Here is a 21,583-nt window from a genome sequence, read left to right on the forward strand (position 1 = left end):
AGCAAAACGGTGGTCGGACTCAGGGTCTGAATGAACAGAGAAACTTGAATGGGGCCCAGCCCTGTTAGAGGGACATAGGAGAACATCTCGTTAGGGCAGAGCTCACAGCCAGGATGGAAAATTACTGGTAGCCCTGTGTTTGGAGGGCAGGAGGCAGCCGGGGGGGACGGGCAGCTCGCCAGGCCCAGCACATGCTTTGTGGGGCACACAGGGCACAGCACAGCTCTGCCCTGGGCCAGGTCACGGAGCCTCTGCTCCCGTCCTGGGCTCGGGGGCTGTGTTGCATGGAAAGGATGCTGAGCTCCCTGCAGGATTTTACCTTCCCAGGCAGCTTCAGTGGAATGCGTGGTGTCAGGATGTGGAGCAGCAGGGCTGGTTCCTGCCTGTCCCTGCCCACAGCCCTGAGCTCACACACAGGCAGTGCCACAGTGCAGCCCTGCCTTGTTCTGCATGAAGCCCAGCAGTTCTGGGGACACCAACCCCTCCTGGCACCAATCTGGGACCTCTGGGCAAGGTTTGAGGTGTCTCTTTTGGGGCACCCAAGATCTAATTGCCCTGCTGCCATTCTGGTTCTGATTATTTTGGAGCCAGCAAGTTGTGGACCTTTAGCTGTCCTGGGGATGTAAGGCTGGGGCAGATTGTACCTGCCCTAGGGGTGGGATGTCCAGCCAAGGTGGGATGCAGGATGGGGCTCATCACCAACAGCTGCTACTCCAGTGCTGCTGCCTCATGCCCAAGACACCCCTCACTATGGTCAAGGCTCCAGCATGTGATCCCATGCCCATGGAGCAGCTTTAGCTGGAAGACACCTCTCCCTCAGCACCAGCACATCCCCACAGCCACCAAAGTCACACTCTCACTGCTTTGTGTGCACTGCTGGATTCTGGGAAATGGCTCCTGAGCATTTTTGAAAATAGGTCTTTGAGATATGTCTCGCCAACTGCTTATTCTCATTTCTCCCTCTGAATAGCTTGACTGAAACAATCCACCCAAGGTCCAGGGCTGAGCAAAGCAGAACCAGCAGCCACTGGCTTCAAACAATGTTTTTATTTAAGGGCAAGAATAAAAGCATCACACTCACGCACAAATGTGGCTAAATTTAGCTGTGGCTCCTCTGCACATCATCACTGGACTGCCTGTGCCTCGGGGTGGTACCCGATCCCCATGAAGCCCTTCGATACACATTGATCCTGCTGGTCCCCTGCACAGCCAGCCTGGGCAGCCAGCACATCTGCCCCAGGCTGCTTCTCCTCCTGCCCCCAAATCAGCCCTGTGTGCAGCACAAGATGCAGCCTGGAGCTGTGGACGTGTGTCAAACCCTGCCCTGCCTCAGGGCTTGGATTCAGGCCTCTGCTTCCCTGCTGGTCTCTACATCCCTCTCTGCTGATGGCAGCTGTGTGCTCTGTCCACCACCAGCTGCCCATCACAGGATGGGTCCTTGTGGCACTGCCAGTGCTGGGTGCCACTGTGGGAAGGGTGGCCAAGGTGTGCAGAGCTACCTGCAACAGGGTTAGGGGTCCCAGCTCACCTCTGCCAGGTCGAGATGGCACCATCGCAACAAGAACTTTGTGGGGGAGCAGGGTCATGCTGGAGCATTTTTGTTGGAGTTTTATGGTTTCTGCCTTTTTCATGAAATCTTTCCAGGTTTCTTCCAGAGACAGGGAAAATGAAAGGTCCCAGGGCCTCTGGTCCTGTCACCTCCCTCTTGCCACCAATGGCATCTGTGGGTTCAGCAGTTCTGGCCCCCTCTGCCTCTACTTGAAGGTGTGACTGCTGAGGAGAAGATTAATCCCAAGCATGAAAAAGAATTTATTCCCATAGAAACCCCTGGCAACTGAAGGGAGAGGAGGAGGAGGTTTAAATGTGTGCAATATCAGGAAGATCAGAACCAACACTGTCTCATCCCTGACCAGTTCAGAGAAAACCCATTGGCTGCTGGACCCATAGAAGAGGGGGGAAAGCAGCGCTGAAGGCAGGGAAGATCTGATCCCATTGAAGGGCCAGGTGAGGGGCTGGCTCCTACTTGAGGGATTTAAGAGTCCCTGAGCTCCCTGACATCATGGGCTTTTCCTCTCTTAGAGGTGAGAAGGCGAATGCAGCCTGGATGCAGAACTCGTGGTGACTCAGCGGGAGAGGCTGAAATCAGCTGAAATCTGGTTGCCATCCAAAAAGCCTGGGACAAGCTGTTAAAACTGATGTACCAGGGATGAATGTCAGTATGAGCAGACATTTCTCCAGCCCCTCAGCAGCTGTTTGTAGGATGACTGCCTGTGGCTGCTCTCAAGGCACCCCATGGCCCAGGAGGCAAAGGTGCCCTGAAGCAGAGGGGTCTGTTGGCCACTGTGGCTGGCTGAAGGGCAATGAGGCTGAGCTCTGAGATACCTGATTCAACCCAGGTGCTGAGGAACCAAGCCCATTGAGAGGAGGTGATGGGGTCCTCAGGAGCTCCCCATGTTTTGATAAGAGCCAGTTTTGGATGGTATGTCTTGTGCAGTTGCCTCAGGCAGCATGGGAGTGGAGGCTGTTACATCCCTAGCTGTGGGAAAAAAATCAGTTAAAGTGTTATCAGAGAAGTACAGAGGAAGGAACACTGGCAGGATGAGCTTGTCAAGTGTGGAGACAAGCAGGATTCAGCCCTTGCTCTGGGGCAGGCCAAGGCCCTCCCAATTCAGGAGAATTCAAGTGATTCACCACCTCCTGCTCTGCCCCAAACAGCTGCCACCTTACACCACCAGCATCAGTGTGTGCATGGGGTCGTCATGATCCCAGTCACAGCCTCCACTCTTGGGTGATCCTTCTTGACTGTCACAATCCCCATCCCCTCACAGCCCCAGACCATTGTGGCCCTGCTGTGGGGACCTTCATTGCACAGGTCCTTCTTATCCTGAAACCGCCTGGCAACCTTGATGGGGACCATCCTATGCTCAAGGCAACCTACATTCCCATGCCCTAGAGGACCGTCAGGTCCCTTGTATTCCGTGTTTTTGTTCCTGGATACTCCCAAGCCCTTTGTCCTTCATGGCCCCACTCTCCAGGACTCCCTACATCCCTTGGCCACCAATGGCTGTGTTCCAGGTACCATTGTTGTGCACAGGTCCCCTCTTGTCCCAGATCCTCCTCGAGCACCTTGATTATCACCTTCCCCTGCTCTCAGGGAGACCCAGTCCCCTTGTGCATGGTCCATACCTGGGGCTGCCGCTGTCCCCTGCTTCTGGGACTCCACGACCACAGGGACCTGTTGGACCTATTGGTCATCACTGTCCCACACTGGGACCGAAATGGTTCCCTACAGGGTGATGCCCTCGGCAGCCTCCATGCCCCGTGCAACCCCCCGCAGCCCCCAGAGCTGCACGCTCCGCGTAACCCCCGCAGTCTCCATCTCCCGTTCGCTCCCGCCTCCCTCAGCACCGCTGTTCTCCTGGTGCCCCCGTTCCCGATCCCGGCCCCGTCCCTCCCCTCCGGCCCCGGCGAGGGGAGGAGGATCCGGCCGGCGGGGCCGTGCCCAGCCCAGCCCCTGCGCCGCCCCGCGCACCTCGCACCGGCTCCGGCACCGGCACCGGCTCCGCTCGCCCCCCGCGCCGGGGCCGCCGCCGCCCCCTCAGCCCGCCCGCCCGCCGGGACCCGCCGCCCCGGCATGAAGGTGCTCCGGCACAAGATCGAGCTCCTGACAGGTACGGCCCGGTCGCCCGTGCCGGGAACGGGGGCTGTGAAACGAGGAGGGGCGATGGGGCCGGGGGTGGCGAGAACCTTCAGCCCCTCAGCCCCTGCCGAGGAGATGGAGCTGCCCCCACCCCCGCCTGCCTTCGCTCCCGCAGGTGTGGGTGCCGGGGCCGGGTCCTTTTCGGAGTCCGGGAGGTGATGCCTTGCTGCAGCGGGGAAAGCCCAGCCCGGGGGTGCCGGGGAAGGGGAAATGGAGTCGGCAGCTCCTGGCAAAGAGGGCCGGCCAGCAGACAGCCGGGGGTGGGGGTGCCAGGGGGGATTGCTGGAGCATCCCTGCGGTGCCTCCCTGCTCCTCAGCCAGCCTCCCCTGGGAGTCTCCCGGCTGCCCCGACGAATGCGCTGGGCTGGGAAGGAGGCTGCTCTTAGCAACAGCCACTGCGAGACAGCCTGAGCCCTCACAAAGCCCCCCTGCTGCCACCGCCACCCCCAGACCCTGCGCTGCTCAGCCCCTGCTTCAGTGGCACCGTGTCCCCCGGCCTGGCGGCTCCCGTGGTGTGGCTGCCCGGTCCTGCAGCCCTCAGCCGGACCACACTGTTAGGCTGGTTTGTGGGGGCTGCTGGGGTGCAGACCTGTGTCCCTCACGGGTTCAGAGAAAGCTGTGGCTGTTCCTCCTGCACCGGTGGAGCAGGATGTGGCCCAGACTGTGTCACACCGGGGTTTTCCTTCACCCCATCGTGCTCCCCCATCGGTCCTGCTCGGGGGGCAATGCTGTGGGCACACGGCCGTGGCTCAGACTGAGCTGCAAGTTCCCTTCCTCCCTCTCCCAGCCTCACTGAAGGCTGCCTTGGCTTCACTGCCTGGCAGGGACCAGCCCTCACTTCTGCTGATTTGTCTGCCTGTTTGTTGCATGCTGCTCAGTCAGGCCGAGGTATCCGTGCCAACATCCTGTGGGCACCACATCCGTGCCAGGGCAGTACGCAGGTAGTCAGTGTGGGGACTCCTGCGAGACTGAGGCAACATCTGAGGGATCCCTGCCCTGAGACCAAACACGCTCCCAAGTGTGAAATGAAGCTTACAGCCTTGTCGTGATCATGATATAATAATAATAACAACAATAACAATAACAATAACAATAATAATAATAATAATAATGATGATGATGATGATGATGATGCTACAAGCTGGTTCTCCTCCAGTTAGCCAGCAGTGGGCTGCAGATCCCTGGGGAAAGTAAGCCAATGTGGCTGTTCCTGTCCCATCTATATACACAGTGCCAGAGCCCTGGTGGGACAGAGCACTAGTCCCATACACAGCACTTATGTCCTGCTGGGTTTGGAACTGATTGGGAATTAGGGAAGAGACATGTCCTGGCTGTGCTGAGGAAACTGTGGCACCGCACTGGGAAGGCAGAGTGGGAGCAGAGATGGGTGTGTTTGGGGTGGTGCCCTGGGAATGGGTGCTTGTTGGGGAGCATTGGGGTGAGCTGCAAGGAAAAGGGCTCGTTGCTGGGCACATTACCACAGCAGAAGATGGGAGCCAAGTTATTTTGGCTAGGAGACCTGGAGCTGTGGCTTCCTCACCAGCCCTCCACATCAACAGTGGCCCAGTGGGGCTGGGTGAGACTGCCCACAGCCCCACAGCTACACTGCTGAGGAGGGACGTGGGCTCCTGTGGGGTGGCATGGGATGCAGAGCACCCAGGACAGGTGGCAGCACGGCTGTGACCCTGCTTACTGATCCCTGCTCTATTCCCACACTCAGCACCACTTTAGGAGACTGTGCAGGGGATGCTGGTTGGGGCAGGGCTCTGCCACGTCCCTCCTGAGCCAGCTTTGCCCCCACTGCGCAAACAAGGTCACGGGGCCTTTCCTCATGGCTCAGCCACCCTCCCTCCCTCCCAAATTAGCTGCAGGCTGTAATTAATAAAGGCATTCACCATACACTAAGTGCTGTTCCCAGCCACCCTGGGGCCGTGGCCACACGGTGGGTTGGTGTGCTCAGCGTGGGACGCTTCTGCTCTCCTCCAGACCCAGCTATTGGTGAGGCTGATTTTTTCTCCTGGTTTTTCCCTTGGGGTTGTGGGGTTGCTCGGTTGGTGGCTCTGCAGGCTGTGTTGGCTCGGCTGTGCTGGTGGGCTGCGGGCCAGGGCTGCCCCTGTGCACAGAGCCATCTCCCCAGCAGCACAGCCCAGCCTGGAGCAGTGCGCCCCTCACTTGTGCCTCTCCATGGGGCTGATGGCACCTCTCCACATCCCCCACCCTGGTTGGACTCTCTGGGCAGGGGTGACACAGAGACTCCTGGTACTGAGTGCCCTGGGAATCTCGAGAGGCTTTGCAGTGGTGTTTCTCCCTCCAAACAGTTCTGGATTGTTGGATGGCTCCCAAGGAGCAAGGCAAAGTGTCGTGTTTGCAGGAAGCAGGCAGGTGGCACAGCCTGCTTGAGTTTTGAATGGAAAACCCGGTCGGAGGAGCAAAACCCGACTTTGGAGAGCAGTTTATGACCAGCTCCTGTATTCCTGGTGGCTTTGCAATATTTGTGGCATTTCTTGGCCTTCCCACGTTGTCAGCCTGGAGTGATCTAGGTTTGGAGGTGGACAAAGTGTAAAGCAGGCTCGGCTGAGGCTGTGAGGAGGAGCGGGTCCATGTCTGCTGCGGTGCTCATACAGCCCGGAGCATCCCCGTTATGTCCAGGGAGATTGCACAGAGGGGAGACAGCTGGGTGGATGTGGGATCAGTGCTGGCTCATTTGGAGAAGCAACAGCTTGTCTGAAGGCTTGGTCTTGTGGAAAGGGTGAAAACAGAGGCTGCAGAGGCAATGCCTGAGGTCTGGATCCTGCTTGAGTGCAGATAATCCCCTGGCACTGGGATTTGCCAGGTACCCATCCCATTCAAACACAGGGGAGCCTGGACTGTTCCCTGTGTCCTCATGTCTTTCACCTTCTGTGTGCAGCCAGCTGCTCATCTCCTTGCTCTCTTTTGCTCTCTGAGCTGAGCTTGTGCCTGGGGGTGTTTTTGGAGATGCCAGTGTTGGTTGAGGTCAGCAGCACCCAGTCTCACACCGCTGCTGAGTGATGGCTCTATGGAGAGGTCTGTCCCTCCAAGCTGTGGGGCTGAGGTATCAACGGGCCAGCACCTGATTCACAGGCAAGGAGAAGACTTTGGGAGCAAAGGCTTCACATTTGGATTTCTTCCATCATTGCTGTACAAACTTCAGGCTGTCTCTCTGTTCTCTTTCTGCTTGGAACATCCCTCTGCCTCCCAGCATGGCTGAGAAACATCACCCCTCATTCTGCCTGTGCAGGGAGATCTCCCTCTGTCCCATCCATACCTATCTGCAGCCTAAAACTGGCCAAAAATTTGGATTTTCTATCTTTGACTGATGCTGAAAGCTGTGATGAAAATTTGGATGTTCTTGCTCTGCGTTGGGTGCTTACTGAGGTGACCAGCATGGACAGATGAAGTTGGCCCCTCAGTTTGCCCAAGATCATGCCCTGGAGATAGGTTTGTCCTTAACCAGGAGAACTGGACCTGGCTAGGAGCTGAGCTCATCTAGGCACTGTCTGCTCTGTGCCTGCTGCCAACTCCCAGCAGAGGGGCTCACTGCAGCCCCTGGACAAGCTGAAGCACCAAGTGCCCAGAGCAGATGGGTGGAGTGAAGCTGATTTGAGTCCCATCCCTATGGGAGGGAGATCCGTGAAGCTCTGGAGGGCTGGGGCAAAGAGGACCAAGGAAAGGACCTGCCCTGACATGTCCCTTGCCCCGGTCAGGGCTGCTGCTGCAGGAGATGACCATGGCAGGGCTCCACGAGCTGCGCTTCACCGAGGAGAAGCCGCTGCTGCGGGGACAGGACGCTGAGCTGGTGAGTTTGGTGACCACGCTGGCTCTGGCTCCTGCATGTAGGGCACCAGGACACAGGAGGCTGGGAAGGGTGGAGGGGTTGTGTGCTGGTACTGGCCATATGTGTGGTACTCTGTGAGTGTGTGCTGGTTTGGGGTGCACGTTTGTGCCCCTCAGTGTGTGCGTGCTCGCAATGATGAGCCCGGGTGGCTGAGCACGGGTGAGGTCTGCTGGGATGATGGATGCGTGTGCAGAGGTTGCACATCATGCTCCCACACACCTATATGTGCATACATGCAGGTAACACATGCATGTGTGTGCAGCTGTTGTGGAGGGGTGTGTGTGTGCACACGTGTGGGCATTGTGTCCCCTGCAGCCCCGGGGATGGTGCCTGTGGTGTCGGGGGCTTTGTGAGCTGGGCGGGAGGGTGCTGCAGAAGTGAGGGGTGTCTCTGTCCCTAATGGCTCCTTCTCATCCCAGGAGAACTCGGATGTCTTCCTCTCCACTGTGGACACAGACTGGAAGGTAGGACCAGCCATGGGAGGTGCTGCCCACCCCCGGGTTTACCCCTGTGCCTGGGGAAGGCTGGGGGGCACTGAGTGGACTCAGGGGTGTTGCTGTCCCTTTTTTCATGGGGTGCAGTGCCTGGTCAGTGTCCGTGCATGAGGCTGCACATCCATCGTGGTCCTTGTCAGAAGGGGACAGGGGGATGATGCCAGGCATCTCTGTGCTGGCGCTCAGATGTGGCTGGTGGGCACTTGGCCATGGGCTGGGGACAAAACCTTTAAAACAGGCAATTTCTTCTCAGGAAGGCTGAGCTGCTTTTCCAGCCCCTGTACCATTGCCATGGTAATGGTTTCCCAGGCAATGCCAGCTCCCTGCTTACATAAGAATGTTTGAAAGCCTCTTTCTCCTTTGGAGGGCTGGGGCACTGCCCCTATACCACCCACCTCTCTTGGAGAGCAGGGCCCCTCTGCTCCCTTGGCTGGCACCTGCCCATCTTGTACCTCCATTTCTGCTCTCCAGAGGAGCCCCATGATACAGCTCCGGCACTCATGGGAGCTCAGCTCATGCCTGGCTCCCACGTTGGTCTGCATCCCTCTCACACCTCTGCCAAGGCTCATCCTGCACCAGGCTCCCTCTGTGGGGACCAGGGTTGTGGGGAGGGAGAGTAGTGGGTAGTGCTGCCTGTTCCTCTCCAAAGTGTTCCCCTGCCAGGGGACACCAATGATTGTCACACAATTTCAGGTTGTGTACTGCCACTTTGCCAGCAGTGGGACTATAGGGAGAGTGGGCTCGGGTGGTCATGGCTGAGCCCTTGCAGGTATGGCACTGAAACAACAGCACCTGTAAGGACAAAATACATGTGGAATTCATTCATCCTGGGATAAGGGCAGGGGAGCACAGGTCCCTGTTTTAGCAGGCCCAGAATTTTGGGGCTGGCCCACTCAGTGTCTGTCACCCATGTGGGTGGGAGGGTGCAGCTGGTAAGGGAGCAAGGCCTTTGGCAGGGTGCTGGGTGCTGGGTGCTGTGGTTCACAGGGTGGGACATATCTGATGGCCCTCTCAAAAGCCACAAAATAATTTAAATGGTGCCCTCCCCAGCAGCTCCAAAGCTGGTGAGGTGCTGGGGCTGGGAGCAGCAGGGTGTGCAGGGCTGGGCTGCTCCTTTCTCTGCTTGCTCAGGGCTTCTGTTGGCCACTGAAGGGGAAACCAAACCTCCTGGTGTCAGCAGAGAGAGAGAGAGTAGGGAGAGAGAGGCAAGGAGGGGAGGGGGGTGGCAGTGCCAGGCTGCCCAGAGCTCTCAGTAGCACCAGAGGCACCAGTATGGCTCTGGCTCAGCTGTGCTGGGGCAGGGCTTGGTTGGCACACAGGGGATATTAAAGAGCAATGACCCTCCCACGACAATTGTTGTGTATTTCAGGGGTTGGCCCACAGTGGCACTGAACTGTGTCCCCGGTGGTGCCCAAGTGGAGCAGTTCTGAACAGCAAATGCCACAGGGATGAACCTCCATGCCCTCAGGACCTAAAAAAGGAATTGGGCAACAATCAAGGCAGCTTTTCCCAAGCCAGCCAGACCCTTCAACCTCTTGGTCTCCCTCCAAGAGCCTTAGGGCAGGGATGGGCTGAGTTTCCTGGGCTATGCCAGGGCAGCCACCTCCTTTTCTCCACTCTTACATTTGCAAGTTGGTCCAGTGCAAAGACTGGGGGTCGCCTGCCATGCCTTGTGGAGATCTTACCCAATTTTCTAGGCTCACCTCCTTGGGATAATCCAATCCAGCCCCCAGCTTAACTCTTCACTGTCCATCTGCTCCTCTCTAGAGCCAGTCATGGATGGGATGCTCAGGCGTGGCTGGGGCAGTGGGGGGCCTGGGGAGCCCCCACTTCGGCCACCAGCCAAAGTAAAGCCCTTGAGACATAAGCCAAGGTGCAGGAGAGCTGGAGGAAGGTGCCCTGGGACCTGGGTGCCCTGGATCCTGCAGCAGGTCTGGGCCACCTGCCTGGCAAGTGGACTAGTAGCCAGGGCAGTGGCAATAACATTTGATGCTACTCCAGCAAAGTCAGTCTTGCTCAGCCCTCCCATCTCCCTGAAGCCCTTTTGCATTCACCCTGGCTCTCCTACCCCTTCTGTCTTCTGTTAACCACTTCCTGTCTTTTTTTTGTCCCTCTGCATCTCTTGTTTTTCTGGGGACTGTCTCTTGTTTTTTTCTGGGGGCTGTCCACGGCTGTCACGGTCTTTGTCTCTACAGGCACCAGGGCTGGGGAAACCAAAAATGGCACCTGGAGTGCCAGGAACCACCTGGGAGCTGGGATTCCCCATCACACTTGGTCCTTCATTTGCAGAGATGCCTCTTTCCAGGCCTGGGTCTGAGATCCCCATGGGACAAAGCAGTGCAGAGTAAAGCCTCTCTGGTGGAGGCAGTGTGAATGTCATCCCTCTGCCTGTCTGTCCTTTCTCCCACATCCAGACCTTCTGGCTGTGCGGCTCTGACTTGTTTGTAGGACATGGCTTTCAGTGGGTTCCTGAAAGGCAGTGAAGGGACTGTGGGACTCCTTCTCCATCCACAATTGCCCAGCTTTGTGCCCATCATGCCAAGCTGGGCAGTGGTGCTGGGCTGGGCAGGGGCAGGCAGGGTGCAAGGGGAGGGCACCCACAGACTGCTGGGGGGTTTTTGGGGCTGTGGTGGTAAGAGGCCTTGTCGGAATCAGGGAAGGAATCATCTGCCTGCACACATATGCACATGGGAATGCTCACATGTGTGTGCATGCACACAGCATGTGTCAGTCCAGGGACATGATCCAGCCCCTTGGAGCTGCTGGATTGTCCCTCCTCCTGCTTCATTTGCCTGCCACTGAGGGAGCCCAGGTCAGGCCTAAACCCTGCACATGCCCTGCGTGCCATATTGCTGCAGCAGGTGGGACGAGTGTGCTGCTGGGTGAGGTGACACAGGTGTCTGGGCAGTGTTTACATGTGCACATGTGTGTGCCCCTCTGTGCACACCTGTACAAGGTTCTGCAGGTGTGCAGCTCGCTGTGCATCCACCAGCATTAGTGATGGCTGTGGCATCCATGCGGAGCACACGGGAGGAGGATGCAGCCGGTGTGCTCCAGGTACTGTCACACACAGGGCCTGGCCTGGGGGTACGCCACAAGCATTTTGTGGGCTGCATGTGCTTCGGTGTGGGTATGGTGTTAATTTTTCGAGTTTTTCCCCTGGCAGACAGGGATTTGCCCGAGTGTTGGTACGAGTTCTGTGCGGGTACACGCGTGGTCTCGCGCACGTGGCACAGCACGCCTGCCGTGTCCTTCTCCTGTTTTTTAGCGTGTGCCCGTGTCCATCTGTGGCTGTGTGTGCGCTGCCCTGCCCGGGCATGGCTGCAGGGCCTTGGCCTGGGCGGCTGCGGGCTGTGTGTTCGTGCGGGGCTGCAGCCAGGTGCGTGCAGTGGGCACAGCGAGCACTGCCCTGACCGTGCTGGGGCTGCTCCACGGGATGCGAGTCCAGACACCCCGCCTGTCTCCGTCTGCCGAAAGAGGGAAGATGGAGAAGGTACCGCACGGTGCCAGGCGTTTTTTCTTCATAAACAAGGGTATTTGGGGCCAATTGGAGCATGAATAATTCCCGCGGCAGCCAATGGCTGAGTGCTGGCTCTATCGCGGCGCTCGCCTGCAATGGAGGCCAAACCTGCCGAGGGGGAAGGGCGAGGGAGGGCTTAGCGCAGGGCTGGGGCTCCGCTATAAATCGAGGCGAGGGGCTGAGCCAGCGCAGAGCTCAGCTTCGCCCCGGCCGCTGCGTTACTGTGCCCCACACCCGGACCTCCAGCTTGGCCCACACTGCCTGAGCATCCTCGTCCGCCCAGTTCCTCACCATGCCGGAGTGCTGGGATGGGGTAGGTACCGCCGTTCCCGTGCTCGCTGCCCTCCCTCCCCTGGTGTTTTGCCCCACCGTCTCTCCTGCTTGCCCAGGCTGGGCCTTTGCAGCCAGCAGGGCTCGGCGTGGGTCAGGCAGGCATTGGGGCAGGGAGGACTCACTGCTGGGGAGCCCTTCCTTCCCCCAGCCCTGCTGCCGCATCCCTGATGTGCTGCAGGTTTTGGGGACGCATTGTCCTTGAGCGTGTCCTCCCCGAGGCCGGCAGAGGTGCTGTGCCGAGGCTGAGGGTGAGCAGCTGTGGCCCGGGCTGGGGCTGTGTGCTGACGGGGGCACACTGCCCCTTGCCCACCCCCTGAGCTGCAGAGGGAGAGGGTCTCTGGCTGTTTTGAAGCAAGCCCTCAGTTGTTTTCTGGCCTCTGCGGTGATGGCAACAGGCTGGTGCAGAGGGGGTGAGTGAGGTGGGAGCACTGCAGCGGTGAGCAGGTAGCCTGGGCAAGGATGGGCTGTCAGACGCCTATGGGTGCTGAGACCCCCATGTCCTTCCTCGCTGGGACTGTGGGTTGTCTGTGACCCTCTCTCCTTTCTGTGGGTTGTCTGTGACCCTCTCTCCTTTCTGTGGGTTGTCTGTGCCCCTCTCTCCTTGCTGCATGCATCCCCTGCATCCCAAGCCTCTTCCCCCAGTGAGCATCCCTGCGGCAAAGAGCAGGGCTGTGGTAGCCAGCGGTGCTGCAGAGGCTGCACCACGGGCAGGATGTGTCTGGCTTGGTGGAGGGTGGTGGGCAGGAAGGAGCAGTGCTGAGGCTGGATCTGCTACCTTGGGCAGGCGATTTTGGGGTAGGATTGAAAGCTGAGCTGTTGGGGATGTGATGGGACCACAGGGATGGTGATGGCAAGGAGGCAGCCCTGTGCCCAGGACCAGACCACATGGAAGCCTCCTGCTCTATGACCTTGGGCCAGGCCCTTCCTCTGCCTCAGTGTCCCAATCTGTTGTTGCAGAGGCATGTCACTGCTCATGCACTTCTGCCTGATGCAGCTGCAGGGGATGGAGGGACAGCTGTGGATGAGGGATGGGGTCAGGGTGCCCTTGGGTGTGAAGAGATGTCTCCACAGAGCCCTGGATCTGCTTTTGGTCACTGTGTTCCCCCAGGAACAGCAGGTCTCAGTGAGGAGAAGCACTGCAGTGAGGAGACCCTGTCCCCAGGTGGTTCCTCCCACCCAGGCCCATGTCCTTCAGAGTCCTTGGTGGTGTGTAACCCGCGTGAGCCTCCACGTACCTGCTCCCCTCCCACCAGCCCAGCCATGGGGCTGCCAGTGCCAGCAGCGAGGACCGTGATGCTTGGGCACCCTGCCACCATGCCCTGCCCTGCCCTGCTCAGCACATGCTGCCCCTGTATCCAGCAGATCCCAGCCTCGGGACCACTGCTGCTGGACTGGCTAGTGGGCACAGGCATCTGGAGGGAACCTCTGGTCCCTTGTTCTTGGGGAGCACCTGGGCTCAGTTTCCTGTGCTGGCTGGGAGCAAGGGCCAGGATGTGGAAGGAAAGGAGCTCTCCTAGACAGGGAAACTGAGGCACAGGGTAGTTTTTGTAGGGGCACTATCATACTATCATTTCAGACCAGGGGTTTTAAAGTTACTTGACTTGTAATTTTGGGATCAGGTTGCAGTATTTCCTGGAGTGCTGTCCAGGGTCTGACCTCTGTCTGTTTGTCCCAGATACATGGAATTTGTGCCCAACTGGGCCATGCTGTGAAACCCTACCCTGTTGCCAAAATTTTCTCAGTCTCAAGCCCTTGAAGATCTCCTTTTCTGTGTTGTGGTCCACCTGTCCCATCCTATTATCCTTCTCTGTCAAGCCCTCTTGGATCCATCCCTTGATACCATCCTGTGATCCCATGCCATGATACACATGTCCAATCCTACATCCTATGATCCTATCCAGAGTTTCCCCTTCCCCTTCCCCTTCCCCTTCCCCTTCCCCTTCCCCTTCCCCTTCCCTCATGATTTGTCCTGTTTTCTACCCCCTCTGGAATGCCCAGAGCTGTTTTTTTCCTGGGACAGCTGCTCCTCTTTCCCGTTTCTTCCCATGGGACCCAGCCTTTTGGGGAAGCAGCAGGGAAAGGTGTGATGGCAGGGCAGGAGAGGATGAAAGAATGCGTTAGGGCAGGTGGGCATCACCCCATCTCTGCTCTTCCCCAGGAACACGACATTGAGACCCCCTACGGGCTGCTGCACGTGGTCATCCGGGGCTCTCCCAAGGGGAACCGCCCAGCCATCCTGACCTACCATGATGTGGGCCTCAACCGTGAGTGCTGCTCCTGGGCTGGGCATGCAGGGCAGGCAGGGTTGAGCCCCAGGCTCCTCGGGGTGCCAGGACATCACCCCTGGCTCAGCTCCTTTGCCTCCACCCATGGCTGCATTGGGTCCCCCCAGGCATCTGAAAGCACTAGGGGAGTTTGGATGCTCAGCTGGACACAAAGTCCAGGCCAGGCACAGCCAGGAGCGCTTGGCCACCCTGGTGCTGGCTGCCTGCCTGCCCACAGCAGGCAGGGATGGGACATGGGGGATGCTGGGCTGGTCCTCACTGCCACTGCCAGCCCGTTGGTATTCGGAGCATGAACCCAGCTGGCAGCAGGGCAGAGTGGGGGACAAAAGAGACAGAGAATAGCAGGGAAGGAGGGACCCTGAGCAGGGGCTCTGATGTGGAGATGCTGCACTTTCTGTCAGCCTGCAGCCCTAAACCTGCAGCCCAGAGCCCTGTCCCGGGCTGTGCCCTCAGCTGAGCCAGGATGCCCAATTCCCTGAGTGGGGAGAAGCATCTCCCGCTCCGCTGGCGGCTGAGGCTGAGTCACTGACATGCCACATGAGCTGTGTCACCATTGCAGCAGCTCTGGCTGTTCAGGTACACGTCATGCTGGCTGCAATGGGCCTTACAACCTGCCTCACCCCATGTTGTGGGAGGGATGTCCCAACACTGATGCCATGCGACAGGACCCCCTCCAAGCCCTGGCAGTGTCTGTATCCCACTGCAATGGTGGGGTCTTGTCCACAGCTGGGGATGTTTCTTTGACTCTTTCCAAGCAGGGAGATTTGCAGCTGTTCCTCAAATCCTGTGTTTGCTTGAGCCCTTTCTGGGGATTTTGGACAGGGCTAATACCCCAGGCTGCTAATCCTGCTGCCCACTGGGTGGTCTTGCAGTCCTGAGCTCTGCATCCCTCAGTCCCATCCTTCTGAGGCTCCCCAATGAGGTCATCCTGGACTCCTCATTCTCCTGGCTGTGTCTGTCCGTCCCCATGCCTCCTGATACCTGTAGGGATGCAGCCCTTGCTAACAGTAGTTGTGGTCTCTGCTGGGAGGACAAGGAGCCTGGAGGGAAGGGGATGGGATGGTTTTGGTGGCATGTCACCTCCTGGATGAAGGGCAGTGTGAGAGTGGGCACCTGCTGTCCATGCTCCCCTGGCCCACCAGGCCCCAGTGTCAGGGTGTTTGGTCTCTGATACCTGCCCTTTGACAGACAAGCTTTGTTTCAACACCTTCTTCAACTACGAGGACATGCAGGAGATCACGAAGCACTTTGTGGTGTGCCACGTGGACGCACCGGGACAGCAGGCAGGAGCCTCACAGTTCCCTCAGGGGTAGGTGTCATCTGCAGGGGCTCACTGTACCTGCTGGGGTGTCACTTCCCTGCCCCTTGTTTGGTTGCTGCCTGGCACTTGTGCCCTGCCTGTGGGTTTTTCCAAACTGTGCCAAAGCCTGTGGCAGACGACTGGCCCACAGTAGGTGGTTTGAGGGTGGGTGGCATTTCCCTGCCCATTTCAGGCAGCCCAGCTGCCCTGTCCCAGACACTCTGCTCTGAACAGGTTCCATAACCACCATCCTGTGCCTCCCTGTGCCACAGGTACCAGTATCCATCCATGGACCAGCTGGCTGCTATGTTACCCAGCGTGGTGCAGCATTTCGGGTGAGTCAGCCTCTCTCCCACAGCTGCTGGCTGAGGGTCCTGGGCAGGGAGATGGACAGAAGACAAGGATTTGGGGCTGGGGGAGTTGTCCCTGTTAGCTGGCATCCTGCAAGTCTTCTTGCTGTAGGTGGAGGGGTGTCCCAGGGAACGTGTTGGAGCCCGCTGTCCCTCATATGGACCTCTCCATATTTCCAGGTTCAAGTATGTGATCGGGATCGGTGTTGGGGCAGGAGCCTACGTGCTGGCCAAGTTTGCGGTGAGCCTGGGGCTGGGATGGGCTGGCCTTGAGTTGCTTGTACCTTCTGTCAGTCCAGGGCTAGACATGGGGAAGAGCAGGAGCCGATACCTCCAGGCAGTCTCTGTTGCTGCAAAGGCTCTTGGGGGGTTGGGGGACCCAGCACAGCAGTGCCAAGGCTGGGCACAGGTCTCCTGTTGCTCCCAGGACAGGGTCACATCAGCTCTGTGTGATGCCTGTGCAGTGGCTCTCATGGGGGACTGCCCAGGGCACATCTCCCCTCCCCTCTGAGCCTCTCCCCTCTTGCTCACTGCAGCTCATCTTCCCTGACCTGGTCGAAGGGTTGGTCCTTATGAACATCGACCCCAACGGCAAAGGCTGGATTGACTGGGCAGCTGCCAAGGTGGGCAGGGCCCCGACCCCTCCTCCCAGTCCTGGCGGCTTCCTGGGGCAGGAGGCAGCCACGGCAGTGCAGTAACTCCCTGTGCTCCCTCCGCAGCTCTCCGGCCTCACCAGCACGCTGCCGGACATTGTCCTGTCCCACCTGTTCAGCCAGGTAAGGGCTGTGCATCCTCCAGCCCCTGCCACCAGCCCCCAGCCCAGCATCCCAGCTGGGTCACCCGGGCAGTGCCCTGCCACCTGCCACAGTGCCACTGTGTCCCATATACAGGGTTGGGGTCAGTCAAGCCCTGCCTGGTCTGAGGCTTAACCTTGATGAGTGTGTGACCTGTGTCCATGTCCTGCCTGGGTGTGCTGCGTGCAGCACCACTGTGCCCAGCTGCACTGCCCAGCATCCCCCTTCTCATCCGTGCTGGCTGGCACGGCATGGGCAGGACTTGGGGAGCAGGGTGTGTCCCCAGCACCCGCCCTGACCTCCATCCCCTACTGGCACAGGAGGAGCTGATGAACAACACGGAGCTGGTGCAGAGTTACCGGCAGCAGATCGGCAGTGTGGTGAACCAGTTCAACCTCCAGCTCTTCCTCAACATGTACAATGGGTGAGTGCTCCAGGCAGTCCCACTGCAGGGCTGCATCCCTGTCTGTGCTAGGGTGAGGGGCTGCAGTGCTGGTGGGTGGCTCTGAGGCCACTGTGAGAACACAGACCCCTGTTGGGTGCTGTCATCACTCTCCAGTGCATGCAGGCAGCAGTGCAAAGCTGTCTGCCACTGCTGGATGGGGATGTGGGAGTGATGGTACCTGAGCAAAGCCTTACCATGTCCCAGAGCCCACTGCCACGAGTACACATTCCCACGTCTCCTCCTGCACTGGGTGCTGGCACCCCCCGGAAAAGGGGGCAGAGATGCTGTCCCATGCATGCAGGGGGTTGGGAGCCCTGCCACTCTGCTGGGTGCTGCATCCTATGGCACAGGCTCTGCTTGGGCTGTGGCAGAGATGGCCATGGCATCCTCCATGCCCAAGGTGCCGGGACAGTGGGGCTGTGTGTGGCTTCTTGGGGCTGACAGTGGCCTGATTCTTGTGCTATGGCATCAGTGGTGGCACCTGCCCATGAGCTCACACTGGCCTTTCTCCTTCTCTTCTTTCTCCAGCCGCAGGGACCTGGACATCAACCGGCCTGGGACTGTGCCCAACGCCAAGACGCTGCGGTAAGAGTCGCGCTGGCGAGTCATAGAGGGGTCCCGGGGCAGTGGAATTCACTCTGACCAAACCCTGACCAGGCTCCTTTCTCCTCTCACTTCCAGCTGCCCTGTGATGCTGGTGGTCGGAGACAACGCGCCTGCTGAGGAGGGGGTGGTGAGTGCTGGGGCACTGCCTGCAGGGTGGCAGGTGGGCGATGCCCACGCACGGGCACGCACATGTTCACTGCCTGCTCAGACACACGGCAGCTCCTGGGGGTGGGAGCTTGCTCGTGTGCAGACCTGCCTGCTCGTGTGGGCACCTGTGCACATGCAGCTGTGCATGGTTGCCACACCTGGAAAACTTCCCCTTCTTCATATGCTGAGATGTGCTCACACTGTGCACGCTCGGATGTGTCAGCACACGGGCACATCTCTGCTTGGCCACCTGCACCCACACGACTGCTGGCACACTTGTGTGCATGTACACACGTGTGACACAGAATGCCTCACCAGTCCCCCTCGCCTCCCGTTCCAGTGCCTGCCCTTGCCCAGACTGATAGAAGCAAAGTCCCCTCTGTCCCATGGCAGGGATGGTGGTTCTGTGGGGTCACGGCTCACTTAGTGCCCTGTCTGCTCCTGGCTGGGGTGGGATTTGCCAGCTGGAATGGCAAATTCCAGTGGGCCAGTGGTGGTACATGTGGAAAACTTCTTCTTGGCTCCTGGCTTCCTAGGGTGCTAATATCATCTCTCTTGCCTGCAGGTGGAGTGTAACTCCAAGCTGGATCCTACCAACACCACATTCCTGAAGGTAGGGCTGGTGGCAAGGGGCAGTAGGGTGGTTCCTGCTGCCTATGAAGTGCCCCATTACCTTCTTCCCCAGGGTTACAGGGTGTCCCCATCTCTCCATTCCAGGTCCATCATGGCCCTTGGAACTGGGGGTGTATGGGGAGAGCAGGGTGACCCCAGCAGTGGCATCCTGCCAGCGGGTACAGGGGGATGGTGGGCAGTACAGGCACCCTCCCAAACTAAGCAGGACCTTCTCTTTGCAGATGGCTGACTCCGGTGGGCTGCCCCAGGTCACACAGGTGAGCCCTCACAATTTCCCCAGTTACCTGGGCATACTGGGCCCTGAGACATGCACTGATGCTGTCCTTGGCTAGCTGGGATGGACTGATGAGGGCATAGGGGTCTCACACTGGGGCTGCCAGAAGCTGCTCTGGTCTGAGAGGGGATCTCAGCCTCAGTGCTGCCTCAGCTCAGCTCACCCTGCTCTCTCCCTACAGCCAGGCAAACTGACCGAAGCCTTCAAGTACTTCCTGCAAGGCATGGGCTACAGTGAGTGCTGGGACTGGGTGTGGGGCTGGTGTGGGTCTGTGTGTGCGTGTGTCCTGCTGCAGGTCTGTCTGTCTGTATTTCCACAGGGGTGTGGGGTGTACAGGCTCTGTGTGCACACAGAGGTGTGTACAGGGGCTCTGTGTGTACATATGTGTGTGTCAGGCTCCCTGTGTTGGTGTGCACGTGTGTGTGTGTGGGCATGCACGAGCAGGGGCTGTGTGTGTGCAACAAAGACAAGCAGAGCTCACGTGCAGAAGTCTGTGCATGTGTGTGTGCACAGTTTAAGACCAGTGTGAGTGTGTGTTTATACCTGTGTGTGCATGCTTGTAAAAGTCCACGTGCACGTGTTTGTGTGTGTTTGCAAGTCTGTTGCACATGTGTGTGTGTGTGTGTGTGTGTGTGCAGTCTGTGTGCACAGGGACAGCTCTGTGTGCAGGCACACGTAGGCTGGCAGGGGCTCCTGGCCCAGCGGAGTGGCTGACAGGGCTGACACTCTCTCTCTGCCCTCCCTGCCCTTCTCCTGCCCCTGCCAGTCACCCACCTGAAGGATCGGAGGCTGAGTGGAGGCACAGGTACCGCTCAGTGCCCGCTGCTGCATGGTGCCTGCCTGGCCTGTGCCCTCCAGCTGCCTGGGCACCTTTGGGAGCAGCCTGGGTGCAGGACTGGCCATTCCCAGCCAGATTCCCACTGCCTTGCTCTGCTTTGCCTGAGATGGCAACACATGCCAGGGCTGGGGGCTGATAAATGGCATTCAGAGAATTCCCCCTCCATGCAGGCACAGTCTCGGCAGTGCCCACTATACCCTCTTCCAGGTGAGCCAGGAGCTGTGCCCACTGGCCATCCTGGCTGGGGGAGGGTGCCACCTTCCCTGCACACCCTGGCCAGCCAGGGCAGCTCTGACCCAGCTCACTCCTTTCCTGGAGCATTGGTCATCAGGGGTTCCCACTGCCTGATGCCCAGAGGTTGCATGCCCAGGAGTGAGCCTGGTGTTCAGCCTGCCCAGAGCAGCCCTGCCCTGCTGTCCCTTACCTGGAGCTGCTCATGTTGTCACAGCACCGCTGCTGCAAGCTTGTGCCCAGGCTCAGTCGCATCAGGGAGCGGGGCTGGTGGCAATGTTGGCTCAGTCCCTCAGGTTTTCAGAGGGATCTGAGCACCCCGGCCATCTCTCTGTGCCCGTGCAGTGCCATCTGCCAGCATGACCCGCCTGGCACGCTCCCGCACGGCCTCCCTCACCAGTGCCAGCTCCGTGGATGGCACCCGCCCACGTGCCTGCACCCACTCGGAGAGCACCGAGGCCATGGGGCAGATCAACCACACCATGGAGGTATCGTGCTGAGGTCCACGCCCGCTGCCGACGTCTCCTTCAGAGCCATCTCCCATCCGTCAGCATCCCGCCAGCACCCACCCGCCCCGTGGACATCCTCCACCAGGGCCCTCGCTTCTTCGGGGTCAATTTGTCTTCTTTGCCGTTGGCCTCATCCCCTTGTCTGGTACAGGAGAAGGAGAGGGGCTTCATCCAGCAGTCACACATGGTTCTGCACTGGTCCTCACCCTCCCTAGCACTGGCTTGGCCCCGGCTTGGGAGGGTGGGTGGCAGGGGGACAGGGCCAGGATGGGGTAGCAGGGTCAGGGTGGTGAGATGGGGACAGGATGTTGGGATGGGATGATGGGATGGGACAGCACATGGAGAGGACACAGGAGGTAGGTTGGTCTCTCAAGTTCAACTGATGGCTGACCAAAAGGAAGACGGGAACAGGGAGCAGCACTTACTGGGAGGTCACTGGTTTGTTCCTAGGGATGCAGTTTTCATTTCTCCCCAATGGCCCTATCTAGGGAGAGCTAGCACGGGATCCCCCAGCACACCCAGGACTTGCTACCCCAGAGCTGGCTGAGCCTTGTGAGAAATCACATCCCAAACTGTCCCTATGCCCTGGTCATGTACCCTGAGGGCTGCCCTGGGGCAAGTGAAGAGAGGTCAGCCCTACTCCAGAAGCTGTAAGGGCAGGAGGGTGGCATGAGTGTCCCCCTGCCTCTGTCCATGCCCTCACTGGTGGTGGCACTTCCTTCGTCCCTTGTTGCAAGAAGGACAATTACCATCTGCCACCAGAAATGCACTGGGGATGGGGGAATTGGCTGGCTTGGCCCCTGCCACGCTGTCAGTTCCACTCCCAGCTCTTGGGCTGAGCCTGCCAGGGTCCAGAGGCCACTGTTTTAGGGGATGTCACACAGCAAATCCCACCTCAAGTTTTGCCACAACCTGTGGGTGTCATCACCGAGGAGCCATTAGCAATAAGATGAGACACTTCCCCCGCTGTGCTGGGGAGCCCTCAGCACCCTCTGCCCCACAGGGTGCCTCACCACAAGGTGCTGACGCTGTGGGGTGACCTATGGGGTGTGGGGAACACTCCATGCTCTGGCTTTGCCCACACAGTTGGCCAGACCCACCGTGGCTCCCCAGATCCACACCCCACCTCCAGCATTTTGCCTGCGCGCTGAGCGGGGCGTCTCTCAAGGGCTTGGCTCCCCCCGGGCCGTGGGGCCCCCTCTGACCACCAACTCCAGGTGGCTCTTGCCTCTCGCACTCAGCACGGAGACCCCTGTCATTGCATAGCC

At 59.1% G+C, this 21,583-nt stretch overlaps 1 protein-coding gene across 4 annotated transcripts; it reads left to right on the forward strand.

Annotated features, from left to right (window-relative positions):
* Positions 1–3,525: 3,525 nt before the first annotated feature.
* On the forward strand, positions 3,526–20,387 carry NDRG4 (NDRG family member 4). Of its 4 annotated transcripts, XM_068203068.1 has the most exons (17): positions 3,526–3,671; positions 7,426–7,517; positions 7,976–8,020; positions 14,062–14,167; positions 15,377–15,497; positions 15,761–15,823; positions 16,019–16,079; positions 16,375–16,461; positions 16,558–16,614; positions 16,953–17,056; positions 17,606–17,662; positions 17,759–17,810; positions 18,396–18,443; positions 18,685–18,720; positions 18,919–18,970; positions 19,504–19,542; positions 20,152–20,387. In XM_068203068.1, the coding sequence occupies exons 1-17, from the start codon at positions 3,635–3,637 to the stop codon at positions 20,304–20,306; spliced, it is 1,212 nt and encodes a 403-aa protein (XP_068059169.1). In that variant the 5' UTR covers positions 3,526–3,634; the 3' UTR covers positions 20,307–20,387. The 4 variants fall into 4 exon arrangements, with proteins under 4 accessions (XP_068059169.1, XP_068059170.1, XP_068059171.1 ...); XM_068203069.1 differs by lacking the exon at positions 19,504–19,542 and having other exon boundaries at positions 3,528–3,671; XM_068203070.1 differs by lacking the exons at positions 3,526–3,671; positions 7,426–7,517; positions 7,976–8,020 and adding an exon at positions 11,701–11,883.
* The last annotated feature ends 1,196 nt before the right edge of the window (positions 20,388–21,583 follow it).

This window comes from Anomalospiza imberbis, chromosome 12 (assembly GCF_031753505.1).
Source record: "Anomalospiza imberbis isolate Cuckoo-Finch-1a 21T00152 chromosome 12, ASM3175350v1, whole genome shotgun sequence".
Classification (NCBI taxonomy): domain Eukaryota; kingdom Metazoa; phylum Chordata; class Aves; order Passeriformes; family Viduidae; genus Anomalospiza; species Anomalospiza imberbis.